Source organism: Mycetomoellerius zeteki, unplaced genomic scaffold (genome assembly GCF_001594055.1).
Source record: "Mycetomoellerius zeteki isolate Tzet28-1 unplaced genomic scaffold, Tzet1.0 scaffold285, whole genome shotgun sequence".
In the NCBI taxonomy this organism is placed as follows: domain Eukaryota; kingdom Metazoa; phylum Arthropoda; class Insecta; order Hymenoptera; family Formicidae; genus Mycetomoellerius; species Mycetomoellerius zeteki.
Window position 1 is genome coordinate 436,415 of NW_017257266.1, and position 17,736 is coordinate 454,150.

Sequence of the window (17,736 nt, forward strand, 5' to 3'; positions counted from 1 at the left end):
AGTTCTCAAAAAGATATAAAAATTAAATTAAATTCACAAGCGATACATTTATTAAAAAACTAACATATGTTTCTTGACCACAGGTCCTTCTTCAGCATAATATAAAATATATAAGAAAACGCAGAGATTATTCCAACATAATTTAAACGGTAACATAAAATACGAAACATGCAAAGATTATTTTAGCATGATTAAGTTAAATGTTGATGAGAGTACGAATTCTTGAACAATTCACGTCAGTTCAGTCGATGCATATAAGTCCGCCAATTATTAAAGTCCTTTCCAAATATGATATAACTGGATTCTTAATAGCGCAGTGCAGTAGTCAAATAAAAAATTATGGAGAAATTGCAGTAATGTTAAAATATAATATGATTAGCTGTAGCTTGAAGCGACATTGCGAAGAATATAATATTAGCCAAATGTATAAAGACAATTTGAATACACAATCGAGCCCCAGAGCCATTTTCGGCTCCTTAAATGCGAAAAATCGCGTACATGAGCGCAGGTGAGATCGAACTCGGATCTACAGATCGCGAATCAATCGCACTGAGCGACAAGCCACTCGACGCTTCAATAATAATTATGTTAATATGGTTGGTTCCCCAAAATAACTGTCTAATTATAGTTATTTTCGGTTGCCAACTATATATACTGGTTGATAAAACTATATATATATATATATATAGTTATTATTACTAATACTATATGGTAGTCATAATCATAATTATAGCAATATGTAATTATACATAGTTATAAATACTAAACAGTTTTTCTCTCAGTGTATAATAAATTTAACAGTGCACATTCGATCGCTCAGCGAGCAAGCTAGCAGCTTCGTTCGACTTGTACATGGCCAATGATTTTAGGAATACGATTTCGAATTCTCAAGACGCGTTCTTCGCAGCGATACGAATCTTTTCTTCATCGTTTATACACTTGCCAGCAGGACGTAACGTCGCCCGTCGTCGCATCGTACTTATAGCGATATTTTTATTCAAGATCGTGCCGACAAAAACAGGCGCGTCGCGCCCGATAAATCTCACGGACTCGCGAACAAAGTCGCGTGCGGCAGTATAGCTTCGATAGAAATCAGATTTATTGGCGCGGCGTGTTCCGCAATTTTTTGCCGATTAGGGAAACGGCTGCGACTGTCATACGGAGATAAATGATTCGCGCCCAAGGAAAGTTCGGACTTTCGGAGATTCGAACTACTGGATTGTGTATACGAGCGCTATTATATCCACTCGCAATTTTTCTCGACAGGTGGAGAGAGCTCATCGTTTCGTTGCCTCGTCCGGTAGCTCCGGCGCGAGTAATGCTGTGACAAAATGCGCGCACGACTCGTAACAGATAATGCGAAACGTGACTCGCGATACGAGAGACGTGAGGCCCCGGAGCGCGTTACTTGTTATTGGAACACCGATAAGAGATCGCGTCGCGGTATACGTGACTCACGGCGAGACACGGTCCACGGCGTGGGCTCGTTAATAACCCAACATCAGCCGGCTTTTGCCGGACGACGGCGTTGCACGACGGTGCACGTGTTAAGTTACCGTGCAACCGCGCTCCGCGTTTAATGGGAAATTAATTATCGTGGTGCGAGTACGTGCGCGCACGAGGATACGGGCCCGGGAGCTTGTAACCGAGTTCCGCCGCGCGATGAAAGCGCAGGACGAACATCGTTGTGTAATTCGTTATTACCGTAGCGTCTCGCCACGGGCGCGCGTGGTACGACGTAAGCGCCTGTAATACGTCAGCGCTAATTAGTTTAGCTGTCGGACGATCCCTTCTCGGAGTTTGCACTCGCTGGATCCGCCGATTTTCCAGCGGTTGGACCTCGCTCGAATTTTTTGCGACCGCCTTGCACACTGAGAGAAAAATTTTTGTAGCTATTACGTTTTACTGTAATTATGACTACTACAATAATAATAATAATATATAGTTCTATCAACAGATGTATTTAATTAGCAACCGAATAAAGTGACTAATCATAGTTATTGTAATCATAAAATATTTGTAATTATTACACTGAAAAATTTCTGATTGAAAATGGACGAATCAGACTTTTTTGATTAAATTTATTAGAATTCTAGTTGAAATAACCGGAATTTTCCAGTAGAATTATTATTTAAAATCCAGCTAGATCTCTCATTTTTTTAGTGTATAACTTAATATTTGTTGATAGAACTATACATATAATTATTATTACCAACATTATAGAAATAATAATCATAAATAACATGAATTATAGTTACAAATACCAAATACCAATTTTTCTCTCGATGCAACCAAACGCGGATACCATAAATACGGTTAATAACGCCGTTAATCAATTTTGCAATTGAATCGCGTGGCGCCGAAGGGCTGCAAATTCAATCCGTCGAATTTTCGACACAAATTCGATTCAAAAAACTTCATCCATTAATACGGATTTTCCCGAATGATTACACATTTGATTTATGTAAATGATAACGTGGTTACAATTTTCGGAAATTTCGCAAAACGCGTGCATATTTTTCTCATTTTTGGAAAAAGAAGCGACTCATTTTTCGTTACCTTTACACTGATTGTGAGAGAAAAGTGTTTCATATTTATTATACTATAATTGAATGGTAAAATAATTATGATTAGGAATTCGATTTTTATAGTCATTATAATGACAATAAAAATAATTGTATTTATGGTTCTTTATAAAATAATTTAATTGATACCGAAAATGATCATAAATTATAAAATTATAATTATTAGTACCAACTACATATTTTGTATCGATTATTATTACTAACATATAGTAATAATAATTATAAAAATGAAGCTCCTAGCCATAATTATTTTGCCGTGCAATTATAGTCATGTAGATACAAAACATTTTTCTCTCAGTGAAACTGCTCTTGGGCGAAAGATCGCTTATCACAAAATAATTGCGACAAATAAATTCCAGCAATATCGCGATCGAACTATTACGGTTAAATTATCGGCAGAGAAAAAAAACAGATAAATCGACAATGCGACGACAGCTTCTTTATGAAACGTGTAAGAGAGATGGACGAGATAACTCCTTCGCGAAGCTCCCGGGACAGCCATCGAGCTTTTCACGCTCGACTGACGCGTCCCTAGATTTCATCTTCCCTCCCCAAAGATCCTAAAGTACTTCCATCATACTTTCTTACTATTTCTCTTGTCCGTCCCGTTCTTCACGCGTCTTCCTCTCGACCACGAAACATCGCTACAACCTTTTCAGAAATGTCGCTCCGTCCTGTTCTTCCTTTTCTATTCTTCGGACCCTCCCTGATGGTTCCTCCACTCTACAGGGTGCCTCCACTCTACAGGACCGCCTCGTCGGCGGTCTGTTTATCTGTTCCAAGATAATTCAGATCGCCCTCCCCCGCGTTGGTATACAGGACGAGCCACTTCGTCAGAATTTAATGCACCGTAAAACGAGGCTTTTCCCTCCCTCTCGCTCTCTATCTTCGTGTCTCCCTGCACTTCCAAAGTCGCGACTGAATCCGCTTTATCATTACCACTGCAGTTGCAAGCGCGCGCTCGTGATTTTGCAAGCTCTCGTTGCCGAAGAAATCCGCTCGCGGGATGTAGCCGAGATAAGTAAAGCCGACGAAAGCCTCGACCTCCCCGATAGAAGTCGCGTTCGCCCGTCCTGTGATGGGAATTCTATGAACTCGATGTATCACCATACGATTCCATCGGTAATTTTTAATTTATTGTTATATATAGAAATCTTCGCTGAGAAAAAAGATTCATTTCAAAACGTCCCAAATATCTATTTTTGAACGCGATTGTAAAAATATATTACGTAAGAGAAAAAATAAAAACGTGAGGAAAAAATAGGAATGTATAATCATAATTTGTGCCCTCTGAAACTTTTAGAATGAATTTCACTGTGAAGAGCGAAATTTCACTCTCTTGAAGATTGAAAATTGAGCCACTCTCTTTCGAGACTGGTTCAATTTTTACTTAAAGAAATTTCTAAAAGTTTTAGAGAGAACAAATTATGATTACAGATTGCTATTTTTTCTTACGTCTTTATTTATTTTTTTTTCTTTAAAGTGAAATTCCACTCTAAAGAATTTAGAGAGTATTTATGGGATATACATTAATATATTTGGGACATCCTGTACTGTGTTATTGAGTTACGTATCTAAATACGAAAAACGAGACTGAAATTTTTAAACTAGGGGCACTAATTAAATTGCATGATACACAGATCCTAATGGAGGAAACGGAAAAATATTTGCTCTTGGTACGTTTACATATGCGTAGGTGCGAATTCATACGTTTGGATGAATACATATGAAAACTCGCAATTTGCTTCGGGCGCTCATGTATGACGAATCGCGTGCTACTTTGTTTTGTAAATTGGCAGGCAGATACTAAAATAACGAAAAAAAAAACAGGGGGCGGAAGGAAAGAAAGGATGAAATGGAAGAATAGCGCCTGGCGATAGAAATTCGAGGCAATCTATTCGGTAATTGAAGCTTCCATTATTTTTCCGGCAGAGAGAAAGAGAGAGAGAACTGCGTATAACTAACTCTCTTCGTCGATTCTCTTGTTTTCTACGTTCCTCTGCGTTTCGTAATACCGTTGTACATGATATATATTTTTTTAGGTCAATGTTTTTGAAACTGTGCTGCGGAAAATTCAGCACCTTTCTGAAAGAAAAATGAACAATAAACGTCCTGCGACACAACGATTTAAATTGGAAAATCCTGTAATCTCTCGGTGAGTTGTGAATCTCATAAAATGATTCCAAAAACAACACTAAGCTAGGCGTTTTCAATTTCCACGACAAATATTTTTATTTTGTGATGAATAATATTTTCAACGTAATTCTTATACATACATTACATTTCGCGTATTTTTCATTGTTACGATACCACGCTATCCGATCATCAGGGGGTGTTTTTCTCTCGTTTAATAAATTAGTTCACTTGATCAGTAAAAGTATGATTCTTCATGCTTTTACGGTGCATTAACTTGTCAATTATTATTATTAAAGTAGAACTAATTCACGTGCTAATTACGTGTATAGTATATAATACTATTTTGGTTTTAACACATATCGTTAACGCATTAGACACATACATAATATTCTATTAATTTAATATATCTACAAATATATAAATAGTGATTGTGTTAAACTATATTCAAACTACCTTTGCTATAATACACGGTTTGTGCTGCAGTGCCTACATTGGGGATGCAAACATGTAAATTAGATTAAATATAAAGAGATATTGGACATAAGGTTAATTAATAATGCATTCCTAAATAAAATACGTAAATATACATATCAGTATGTAATATGCAGAATAAATAAAAATATACGATGTACATCCGTTGTGGCATCTAAACTTCATTGTAATATCGTCTATTAATAATTCTCTTAAGCGCACTGTTAAGATCGTTTTTAATACGATGCAAAATTAGCCCTCGCATGTTCGGTACCGAGATTGAGCTACGTTTTAGAGGACGGGAGGCAAGATTTCTGGATTGCAGCCTGCGTTTAACTGCAAGAACGATTCCGGGAGCCCGAGCTACAAAACAGCGGCTAATCGGGGGTAAGCTTGAAAAAAGTCACGGTACCTAAGCGTGCCATTATATCGAGTAACATGCGGCCCTCGCGCGCGTTACAAGCTTGCATGCGCTTAATCACTGCACCGCGATCACGGCGAGATCGGCACGCACGCCGATAAAACGGGGGTGGGCTGGACGCCTCGCGAAAAATATACCTCGCTCGCTAGATATTTCGGACGTTATCGTGGATCGTAAGAGTTAGGGCATCAGATGCAATAAATACGGGGCGAGGAATTAGATTTGTGGAATTAGGAACGAGGACTTAGTTTCAATACGTAGGAAAAACATGTTTCAGTCCGCGATAAATAAGTTAGTTTCAACACTGAAAAAAATTTATTAAATCTTAATATATATTTCTTTGAATAGTAGACATTTACTTGCATAAATAAATATTTATTCAATAAAAAAATGATAGTTAAAAATCACATTAATGGTTTTTATATTAAATAAATATATGTATATTTACGTTTTAGTAAAAGTTTACTTAGAAGTGTTTCAAATATTTATTAAAATTTAGTATTTTTTTTCAATGTACATATAATATGGTTTATAATGTAGTGTCTATAACAAAGTTCAATTAATGGATAGTTTTTTAAACTATGGGCTATCAAAAGTGATCTATGAATACTATAGTTTTACACCTTAGATACATCATAGCTCAAAAATTATAATACATGATTGAGCTTTTGTTTATCTTTTATTTATCACATTATAAGATATATTATACGTGAAAACTAATTTATTTCATCAGGACCTAATTTTCCATGTAATTCCGGGATCCTTTACTCCCTTATTGTAAATCGCTTGACGCTTAAATATAAAACCTTCCGATGTTAATTTTATTTTAACGACAAATTTTTACATTAATTCTGAATTTCTTTACGGTTGATAAGCTTTTAATTATTAAAATATTTAATTCTAAATATCAAGAAGATGTAACAATGCCAATTTCATAAATATTTAACATTGGATATTAGCGAAGTGGAACAGCATCTTGAAATGTCTTCTACAAGAAAAGATAAGCTCTACCAAAACTATACCTAGCAGCTTTAAAACATCTCGAATAATAATACAACTCGCAAATCTCAAAAGCAAGGACGGGATTTATGCATGCAGGTGTAATAACATCCGTCAATTGTTTATTTCCTCGACGGTTTGACATTGGGAGAAATTGGAGGCTTCGTGATAAAGTTCGCGTTACTTCTACGTACGCATCTATTCAGGACAACAATTAATTCAGTATCGTCACGTGAGCTACGGCATCGCCGGAATTGTCCTGCCATCCAATTTCTAGAATCGTGCGTCGCGCGTTGCAATGTAATCGAGCCACCCACAGTGCGCGTGTAAGAGAGGGAGAGGAAGAGGGGGAGAGAGAGAGAGAGAGAGAGAGAGAGAGAGAAGTACAATGTATATTGTGCAAATATATATGTACTCCATGGACGACACTCATGCAGCACGAACGGCGAATATATACAGCGTCGCGAGGGGATGTAAAATAGGGGGTGGCGGAACGAAGGGACGAGGTAACGGCGAGCAAACGAGAAACGGAGAAATGCGATTAAGCGACAGTAGTCGGCGGTACATTGCGCGTTTCGATCTCGACGATTGCCAAGCACGGCATCCCAACGTCAACGTTGCCAATGTTGCCTCTAGAGTCGTCCATCCTATGCAAATTTCATTCCCGAAGTCAGCACTGTGCGGTCATCTCACGAGACGCTCGGTACTCGATCGCGTCGTAAGTGGGAACGATCGTCGAGAAAGTTTCGCAACTATTATTGCCGAACAAGCTGATTCGAGCTGCAATTTAAAGAGAGTTTAAACATTCGAAGAGGAATTTCACGATTCTTCTCGATTTCGTTATTTGTATTGTATATTCCACTTTATTTGCATCCGTAAATATTCGCAATACATTTTTCTTAAGGACTGATCAATTTAGCGCGTAGAGAATCGAGAGTCGAAGTCCCGTGCGGATACTCTCAGATTTGAAGCTACAGGCGTCGTCATATATTGTCGTATACATACAACGAACAGGGAGTCAAGTAAGATAGACGTGCAGTTTCTCATCTCGCCATCGCCGTCCCACTTTCGTTCGCATTTCCTCGCACAGAGACACAATAATTTTCTTAGCAGTCGCGTAAACGACAGGATAAGTGGGTTAAGCCTCTAAAGCGATGACATAGCGGCAATAAGATCGGTCGACGTGCGGAGGAAGTGTACGATATTTATATAACATAATATATTTGTGGTGTGCATTATATATAGATATGTATATGTATATATGTACAAATAATACCTAGGCGAACGCCACTTCGCGTTAAGATGTCGCCACCCCGAGCCGGGACTGCCGTACTGCAACAGATACCCGAAACATTGTCATCATATGCGTTTAGCAACCATGAGAAAAAAAAAAAGAAAAAGTATCTCTATCGTTCCGAGATGCATGCCGGTAAAGAGTACGCAAGAAAACAGACACGAACGTGTCGCTCGACCTGCGTCGCATCCGAGAGGTGCAAATCTTTTAATTTTTTTTTAATGATTTCTGGTCTCTACACTTTAAAAAATATAAGTGTATATTTAACATCATAGTTAATTCTCACGGTGTTGATATAAACATCAGTATCGCGAGGATTTAACACAATGAATTTCAAACCATGAATTTTTAATCCTCGGCTACAGCAAGGGACGTTTCGACCCAAAGCGAAAATTTTAGACAATTGATATAATCTGTACGATTAGTATTGAGATTCTAAATTGTAAGTTTTGAACGTTTCTGTATCAATCACCGTAAGGCGAAAGTTTATTTTCATTTTGTACTTCAAATAGAATGTTTTAGAATACATGAAGTAGCTTTTATAACTATTCTCTAAATTCTTTGGAGTGGAATCTCACTCTAAAGAATAAAAATTAGGCTACACTAAAAAAAGAAGTGTTTAATTTTAAGATATTAAAATGTTTTATTCTTGACTCCATTTTTTAAACCCTTAAAGATGTTTTAGTTTTAATAAACACTATGCGTTTTAAATCCAAACACATAGTGTCTTGTCTATTGAAAAAGTTTAAAACTAAAACATCTTTAAGAGTTTAAAAAATGGGGACAAGAATAAAACACATTTCTTTTTACAGTGTAGTCTTGAAAAAAATGGCTCAACTTTCAATCTTTAAGAGTGAAATTTCACTCTTCACAGTGAGATTCACTCTAAAAATTTAGAGAATACAATCGTTAAGGATTAAATCCACATCCATGGTGTGAAATTCACAGTTGGTGTTTCTATCAACACCAACACAATGAAAATAAACATCAGCGTTAAATCTATAATTATATTTTTTAAAGTGTATAATTGATAATATATGTCCGAAGAAAAAACTTCTATCTGCTGCAGATTTATGCAATTTCCTCTCAATATCTTCTTTTTATTTTTACCGAAACTATTGCTACGTTAAATTTCTTATCGCGGACTTATCTTCGTGTGTCACTTTTCCGAAAAGAAGACTCGATACGACAATCGTAAAACTGATCACCGGACAATTCTCAAAGTTGATCGGCGAATAGCGACATGTGATGACGCGCGGATCGATTGCTCGTTGCCGAGCAAAAGCCACATTACTTGATTGAAGGGACGTACTATTCGAAACGCGCAATCATAATCCGCGCCGTAAAATAGTAATCCCGCCGCATGACAGGAATAATAGGACGGAAACGTGAAACACTCTCGCGGATCACCGAGCGCGCGTCGCTTTTTAATTGTCTCTCGCACGTTCGACCTCGCCAAATTGTTTCGAGTAAAATGACGGATTCTATCGCTGGCACCGCAATTTCCTTTTTTACGTCGCTCTCGATTAAAAGACACGCCGATTTTATCAGTTTTCACTGTTATCAAATTAGAAACTCGACTCGAAAATGTGTAAGCTTTTCTTCAAGGCTATATACGTATATCTTATGAGAGAGAAGTTTTATTCTTGGTTCATCACGAGTAAATTGGCGTCTACAATGAGATTTTAAGGCGTAAAATTTAAGCTTTGAGTCTTAAACTGTAAGAAATTGATCAATCATAATCGATTGTTCTCCTCACATTCGACTGTAATTGGCCAATTTCTTAAGGTTTAAAATTTAAAGCTTAAGTTTTACGCTTTAAAATCCCATTGACACCGCTTAAAGTAAACACACGATCCTTTATGCGACATGCTTTAATTTAGCGCACATAACACTTGCAATTATAGGGTAAGAGTACAAGATAGACAAAGTCTCAATCAACTATTGTGCTGTTCAGGGAAAGTTCTTGGCAATACGTATAACTGCGTACATGAATACGATACAACTTCAATTACTTTCCATAAACAATACAACAGTTAAGCCAGTCACATATGAAATGCATAACGGAGCATAAGCACAACATGAGACTGCTGGACCAATGAGCATCCAGCATAATGTCGTCATATTGATTTACATAAGATGCTCATTGGTTCAGCGGCCTTATGCTATGGTTATGCTCTGTTATGCATTTCATGTGCGACAGGCTTTAGCCGATACTTCGTCTATCGTGTAGTATTCTTGTCTTTAACGATGATGATAATTGGGTGCGAAGTAATCACACGTCTTTCTTCTATTTTTTTTTTTGTGCACCTCTCACTTATCGCATTTCGGTCGAGCGACGTGGCATGCCTCGAGATGCATGCAATTATGCACTAATCTCGCGAGCTGCTCTTGCACATCGACGTTAAGAGCCCTCACCTGACGTGCAATCATGTCCCGCAGGGAAAAATCGCGCGGCAGAAAATTTTCGGAATTTATCCCTTTGTCCGCCGGATCATTTTCGTGGCCTGGTAATCTGCCAATTCGTAAATTATTCTCGCGTGTCTAACAGCATCGGGCGGAAATTTAAAAGCACCTCGTAATTTATCGACGGTGAGGATGTAAGCGTGCTCATCCCGATTGCGTTCCATTAAATTTTTTGCTCAGCGTGCCTTTACAGGCGGGACAACAAAGGACTCCTGGCATCTAAAGATTTAATATGCATTTGCGAACGTAACAGCGACGAACTCGCGCGGAAATGCAAAGAGCAGCTCGATAACGAGTCGTAAATTTTATGACTTCGGGTTAGTAGGGAAAAAAAGTCTCTTGTGAAACTGGCAAAGATATACACAACGCGGCGCAGCATTGTTGTTAATCATCACACAGATGCGAGAATCATTAATCCAATTACACACAAGTTCTCATCAGATTTCATTCCCAGAGGAACATTTTTAATCTACACAGCGATAGAGAAAAATCGCAGGTGAAAAACTGGCGGTTTAGACGCTGCGAGAAAAGATCTTTCAGAGAAACATTACAAAATAAAGCTCTTACACGAAAAAAAAGAACAATTCTGCTGAAGTATCTAAAAATTTAACTAGATACAGATCTGAAAATAAATTTTTTGGATTATCAAAATATCTTCATTATATAATATGATGAATAATATTATTACATCGTAAAAAATTTTAACAATCAACAACCAGTTTGAGCTCCAGTTTTTTTATTTACTGATTAATTTGTGGTTTAACTTCACATAATAATGCAAAAATTGGGTCTTTTTTAATTATAATCAGTTAGTAAATTGATGATTTTATTAATAATTTTGAAAGTTATTACAAAATAAAAGTGACTAAAAAACCATCAGTTTAATCATAGTTGACTGACCATAGTTAGAAAAACACAATTTTTACATTATTATATTAAGTTTAATCACAAATTAACCAGAAAATGAAAGATTAAGCTATATGTCCTACATAATATTTTTGTAGTCCAACAAAATTATTTTTCTGATCTGTATTTAGCTAAATTTTAGATATTTCAGCAAAATCGTATTTCCACTGTCAACGTTAAAATTTTGTTCGTAAAGCAAGGCACAAATCGCGCAAATATGATACGAATATAATCTGAATATCCGCGGACGTTCTTTCACTGCAAATTTCTAAATGGTCGATAAGCGAGCGAATGGTTTAAATCGAAAATTATTGTAATTGTTCCGCGCAGTTAAATCCTCTCCGATAATCTGCACTGGGCGATTGGAAAGTTATTCGATTCTAGCGTGAAACAAAAGCGATATTGATAATGATACCAAACAAATGTACAACGTTCTTCTTTTTTTCCGCATGAATTTGTAAAACGGTAAAGCAACGTAAAGCGATTACTACCTTAATTAAAAGCCCGTAAAACCCATAAACCTCAGCGTGTAATAGCCGCTCAGTTATTTACAGTTTATTCTAGTTTCGGACGCGATCTCTAAAGGTGCGATTTACGAGCGAGATCTTTCCGTCACCGTATAAATCCCGTGCATAACGTAACCCGTTCCCATCGACAATTAACATTTCACGGTACGTGGGAGTACCGTGCGGAATATTATTTTAAAAGACCGCGTAATCCGCGAATAAATATTAGCAATTTTGCGCCGGGTGTGCGAACATTCGCGGGCTCATTAACGCGGTTCGCGTCGTTAATCCCCGATGAAAGAGTGGATTGTTCTCTCTCGCAGTCCCTACGATTTGCATTTTAAAAATAACGCCGCCGTACACTACGCGTCGTTTTGTCATCGTTATGACACCCGGCGCCGATCTGCATTAGCACCTCATAAAATCTCGTGCGAAATAAAACCCGATAGTACGCACGCAACTCAAACTCGCACAGAACTGATAAAATTCTAAAGTCAGACTCAATTAATGAAAGAAAAGAATCCGTCGAGAGAACTTAAAAGTAAAACTCCGACGATTCCACGAATTAATGATAATTTTAAACACGAATAAAAGAAAAATATTGAAAAACTGATTAAACTGCATACAATTTTTTTAATTACAAAAATTAAAAAATGTCAAAAAGTTTGCCGATATGTTTTCACAAAGCTACCCAACGCTAGCTTTTTTTCACGTGTAGATACTAATTATTTCGAAAGGAAAGAAAAAGAGGATTATTCATCCTTTTTACAGGAAAGGCTCGATTAGACTCGTTAGTCGGCGTCTCTGAAGGATAAGCGTGTATAATTGAACGGTACTCGAGCCAAAAAAGATCCCCGTGAATAGCTCGGACGCGATTCACTCGGTATAAGACGTCAGTCAGCTTCGGTTGCGCCAACGTCGGCGTGTGTTAAACTGTCTTCCAGCTGACGGGTTAATGCCGACAGGACGTCACGCGAGGCGAATAAAGCTCCTAGGAACCCCGGCTCCCGTGGAAATTAACGCGTCACGACTTCATCGAGTTTGATAGGATGCGTCTAAACCTCATTGCATCGCTTGTCGAGGCAGGTGCAGCTAGTAATAATGATGCTGCGCGTGAATCAAACCGCACGATGCACGAAAAGTCACGCAATCTACGTCGCAATTCGATAATCGAAAGTTAACATCTGATTCAACATTATTCGGCAACGATTACGGAGAAAAATGTAAAATAATATGTGCTACATGGAGAAAAATGTTTGGTTGAATTAACTGGGATTCTAGTGGAAAATGAACGCTTCAGAATTCTGGTTAAATCTATTAGATTTTGGTTAAATCCGCTAGAATTTTAGATGAGATAACCAATATTCAGAATTTCCTTGGGTAAGAATTCTAGTAGATTTAACCAGAAATCTAGGAAACTTAACCAGAATTCTTGATCGTTCGTTTTCCAGCAGAATTCCAATTAATCTAATCAAATATTTTTCTCCATGTACAATTTTAGTAAATTTTATGGAATTGGCAAATTCATCTAGGAACAGACGCGTATTTATGTAAAATTTACTTTACTTTTCTGATAAATGAGCGTTGCGTAGAGCTATGCTGTAAGGTACCTTTTACATTTCGTAAAGTAAATCTATAAATTACAATACATTTCAATAAAATTTATTTTATCGATGAGTATTTTTTGCTTTAACGTTGACAAAAATTTACTTTACTGCGCGTAAAAAAATACAAGTGGATAAAGTCTTGAAAGTTGTTTGCGTTTATCAGTGTGTTTATCTTGAGAATAATATAATTTACTATCTGTAAGATAATAATCACTTGGACGGATCTGCTATAATCGTAGTGCACTTTTTACTTTACCCTTTCGATATTTTTACTTTCAGGCAAGTAAAGTTCGTCATAAGTTCGGCAAAAATAGCCAGAATATTTTTATTATATAGCCTTGTAAGATAAAAATTACTCAACCATTTTTCTCCATGCGGAATACGATTTATTATATTGATTTTACTTTGCTTCCGAGAGAATAAGACTGCTATTTGCTATTTGCATTTATATCCGCGATCGCGTGACTTCCGAAAATAAGACGTCGAGATCGAATCCGACGAATCCGTCTCCAAGAATGTATAAAACGGAATGACGTGAATGCAAACTATACATCGCTCCGTTCGTGCTTTGTTCCTCGAACGATCCGACGAGTATTCCGTCCGCGACCGTGTTTGAGCGATTGTATGCTTTTCTCGCGGCGCGACTTGTCTAAAAAGCTGTGTTAGTGAAGCTGCGAAAATAGTTGGCGTTGGTTAAACCTTCCCCGTGAGGAGAAAGGATGCGGCTCATTCTGCTGACGGTCTACCACACAGCGGGTAGCTACCTTTCATTGAATCAAGGCAGGTTTCCTGTGGTTCATGTTAAAGAATCGGAACTGTAGCCGCAGCGTTAGATCTTTCCGTACTGTTGGGAAAGAATAGGTGTCGTGAGTATTAAAACATATATCGCCAGCTTGGATTCGTAGAGTCACGCAAATCACTGAAAGAAAAAGTCTGGCAATAGCATCAAACGTTGAGTGAATTAATGCTAATCAAATCTTCGGTTAATATAACCAAAATAATTTTACTTTCCTAATTATTTAGTAAGTATTACCAAATATAATAATATAATCAACCGTTTGATAATACCTATTAAATATTTAAGACAGTAAAAGTATTTTTGGTTATATTAATCGAACATTATTTTACTCAATATTGATAGCTATTACCAGACTTTCTTCAGTACGGATAGCAAACGTTTGCGATAAAAAAGATTTCGGCCGGCACTCGACCGGCAAGATATGAGGCCTGTTCTTTTTAGTTGAATTTCTTACACAGTTCATCTCTCCTCCTTTCCTCTGTGTGTTGGAGAAAAAAAAGAAAAAAGACGAAGTGTGCAAAAAGTTCAGATAAACAGAACGTCAATTATCTATAATTAATTTTAAACAATACTGACAATCAAAAGAACGTCTCAACCGTAGAAATTTTCTAAAAATGAAAAATACACGTCATTTGAAATAACATGAGAATCGACATGAGCTTTTCATTTCAATCTCGCAAGTCGAGTAGACCACGCAACATGATATCGACACCGTTTGCAATAAAAGGGACGCGAACGCGTCGTGACACGCCTGAACACCTACATATACATCAAATAAATAAAGGGGACTGGCGTATATGACATATAGAACAGGGGGAACTGGCAGCCCATCGATTCTGTCTATGCAAAATGCAATCTCGTCAAGGTACGCCGGGTTCGAATAATAAAACCTAGATCCTCATCATCCACGTGTCGTATGTATTGTGATAGTATATTGAAGTGTTAAAAGTAAAAAAAAGTCCAACTTAAAAAGAAAGTTGAACGAGAAAGGCGGAGAGCAAAGGGAAATGATGCCGACAATGCAAAATGAAATCGTGCGGGTCGGATTTACGCGAGGGATGCAATGTTAGTTATGTGTATTCAGTCGTTGAATCGCGTTATCCTATTTCAGGGAATGTAGGGAATAAATCGTTGCATTCGCTTAGTGATTAAACTTGGAAAGTAATTATTGTTACGCGTGACACTTTTTTCACAAAAGTTTTAGATCATAATGCACATAAAACGCAAAACTGCAAACAATTCTTGTTTCTAATGTTCATTTGAGTGATAAGAATCGGTAAGATTCAGGATTGTAATGATAACTAAGAACTCGTCAAACTGATGCATTTCTTTGCACTCATTAAAAAAATATATATATGTATATAAAAAATGATACTTTATATTTCTCTCTATTGGAGAATCGAGATTTCTCGGGAGATAATATTCCACAAGATTTCTTAAGATTATATTAAAACGACAAATTTTTCAATGTGTTAACTGATTATGGAATAGAGAAGTTTCTCGAATTTCCAGAAATTCTCCATCTTGTAGCCAATTAACACACTTGAAAAATGTGTTGTACGACGAATAAAATATTAGCTTTAGAGTGCAAAGAAAAGTCAATCGAAATATTAGAAATAAGTTATCACAAGTTACGGGGAAAGACGAGCTCATTTTTTACAAGAAAGCTACTCACTGCGCTGCAACAGCGCTACGCTCTATTTTTTAAGTCATCTGCGGGAAGAACGGTGAAAGTTGCAGAACCACCAGCGATCGCTACAAGCTTAGCTCGTTCCATAGGTTCCACACGACAAACTAGCCAGATAAACGAATTGATTAAAATCAATGATAATCTAAAATCGTTCGCTCAAATTGCGGGGAACTGAATTTTTGAGACTCGACAGAACAACGCAGAATAAAATAGGGATTTCATAACTCTTATAATTTCTGTAATTATGAAGGATTTCGGAGTTTGTGATAAAAATGTACGAGAGCGTATGCATCTCTGCGAACACTGAGAAAAAATACAATTGACCTAAAACATGACTATAAATCATAGTTGAAATATAGTAATTGTAACCATTTTATGGTAATAATAATTATAATTTATAATCAGTTTCGATGCCAATTATATATACATTTGTTGATAGGACTATACATATAGTTATTATTACTAACATTATAGTAGTAATAACTATATTATAATTATGGAGCAGTAATTACAATCAAACCAAAAACTTTTCTCTCAGTGAAATAATTTTTGTAATGACGTATGCCATAAAGGAAAAGAAAGGAAAAATATGGTTCTGATTATAATTTAGACGAGAATTTAGATAATTAGACTGCAATTTCGTTCGAAAGTTAAATTGATTTAATGTCCGTTTCTACCAATATAATTTAATTTTAAACTTAGCTCAATTAACTTTTCATCTTTTTCTAGTTCTAAGAATTAGAAAAGTATGAAGAGTAACTGAGTTGAACTGAGATTAAAGTTTAATCTATATTGATAGAAACGAGCATTAATGCGATAAGATAATGCGGACACCGTTTGTTAATGTGCTTAGGAATACTATACTTGGCAATAAGCGAGAACGTGGTAAATTATCAGCACAACTTAAGCGTATCAATTGCGAAAGCATACATACTTCGTCTTGTTAAATAAACAAGAGCATGAAACGGCTGTGCCATTTAACATCGATTAAGCGTAAGTCCGATGATTAGTCGAGTTACAAGCCGTTTGATTAAAGATTTAAAGAAAATTGGTCAATATAAATTCGTACCAAATTAAACTACCCTAATCTTCGCTTCTCTGTGCTTCACTGAAAATTGAAAAACAAGCAGATCATCATCTGGTGCACCGCTTAACACATCTTTTGTTATTTGTATCTTTAATAAAAGCGCGGAGGGACGAGGTATAAATTAAATAGAGAGTAATAAAGAAAAAACAGATATAGTAAAGACATAACAAAGGGATTCAAAACATGACGTGAGAGGTAGCTATATTATTCGAGGAGAGAAACAGCGTTTTTCAAATAAAATGAACATTTTTAAGGCATTTTTCAAATAAAATGAACATTTTTAAGGCATAGTCATTTTGTATATAGCTTCATAAATCTTTCACATATTTTAAATAATTTTAAACTAAGGATTTGAAAAACACTGTGTGGAAATTAGAAAATTCCATACTTGAACGGGAACAAGCTGGGGAATCTCATAATTACCTCTATATGTCACTAACTAGAAAAATAATAAATGAATATAGCGGGATGAATGGATGAATGATGAAATGTACTATAGTAAAGCGCTACGTGAGACTACGAAGCAGATTCGGAAAGGTTAGAAGCATTTCGTCACGTGGTCTCCATAGTCCCCCATACAATTGCTCCCATCTAAATGAAAAATTAATAGTACAATTATCATCATGATAGAAACAATGGTATCTACGTAATGCATTCGTGAAACGCTTCATTGCGCTGCTAACGTAATTTATGACACCTGTTCGATTGCGCGCTGACCCGTGAATGGAGCGTCGCACTTGACGTCAAAGTGTAGAACAATTATTTCAAC

The 17,736-nt window shown here is 36.6% G+C and overlaps 2 protein-coding genes across 16 annotated transcripts in view; one reads left to right on the forward strand and one right to left on the reverse strand.

Annotated features, from left to right (window-relative positions):
• Fas1 (fasciclin 1 Fas1 domain-containing) overlaps nucleotides 1-17,736 on the forward strand; it is a 379,369-nt gene that overhangs the window by 333,747 nt on the left and 27,886 nt on the right. The gene's annotated exons all lie outside the window — the stretch shown is intronic.
• Nucleotides 1-17,736, reverse strand: part of tmod (tropomodulin) — a 67,112-nt gene that overhangs the window by 2,871 nt on the left and 46,505 nt on the right. For 5 of the 15 annotated variants that reach the window (XM_018450503.1, XM_018450512.1, XM_018450515.1 and 2 more), the window contains exons 9-10: nucleotides 15,866-15,984; nucleotides 7,178-7,944 (exon numbers count right to left, since the gene is read on the reverse strand). The exons of 1 other annotated variant lie outside the window; for it this stretch is intronic. In XM_018450503.1, the coding sequence (XP_018306005.1) occupies nucleotides 15,881-15,984 (104 nt within the window). In that variant the 3' untranslated portion in view covers nucleotides 7,178-7,944; nucleotides 15,866-15,880. Of the gene's footprint in view, nucleotides 1-7,177; nucleotides 7,945-12,596; nucleotides 12,789-14,155; nucleotides 14,236-15,865; nucleotides 15,985-16,949; nucleotides 16,989-17,390; nucleotides 17,559-17,736 lie in introns of those variants that run through there. 9 more of the 15 variants (XR_001936688.1, XM_018450506.1, XM_018450504.1 and 6 more) reach the window with 9 other exon arrangements.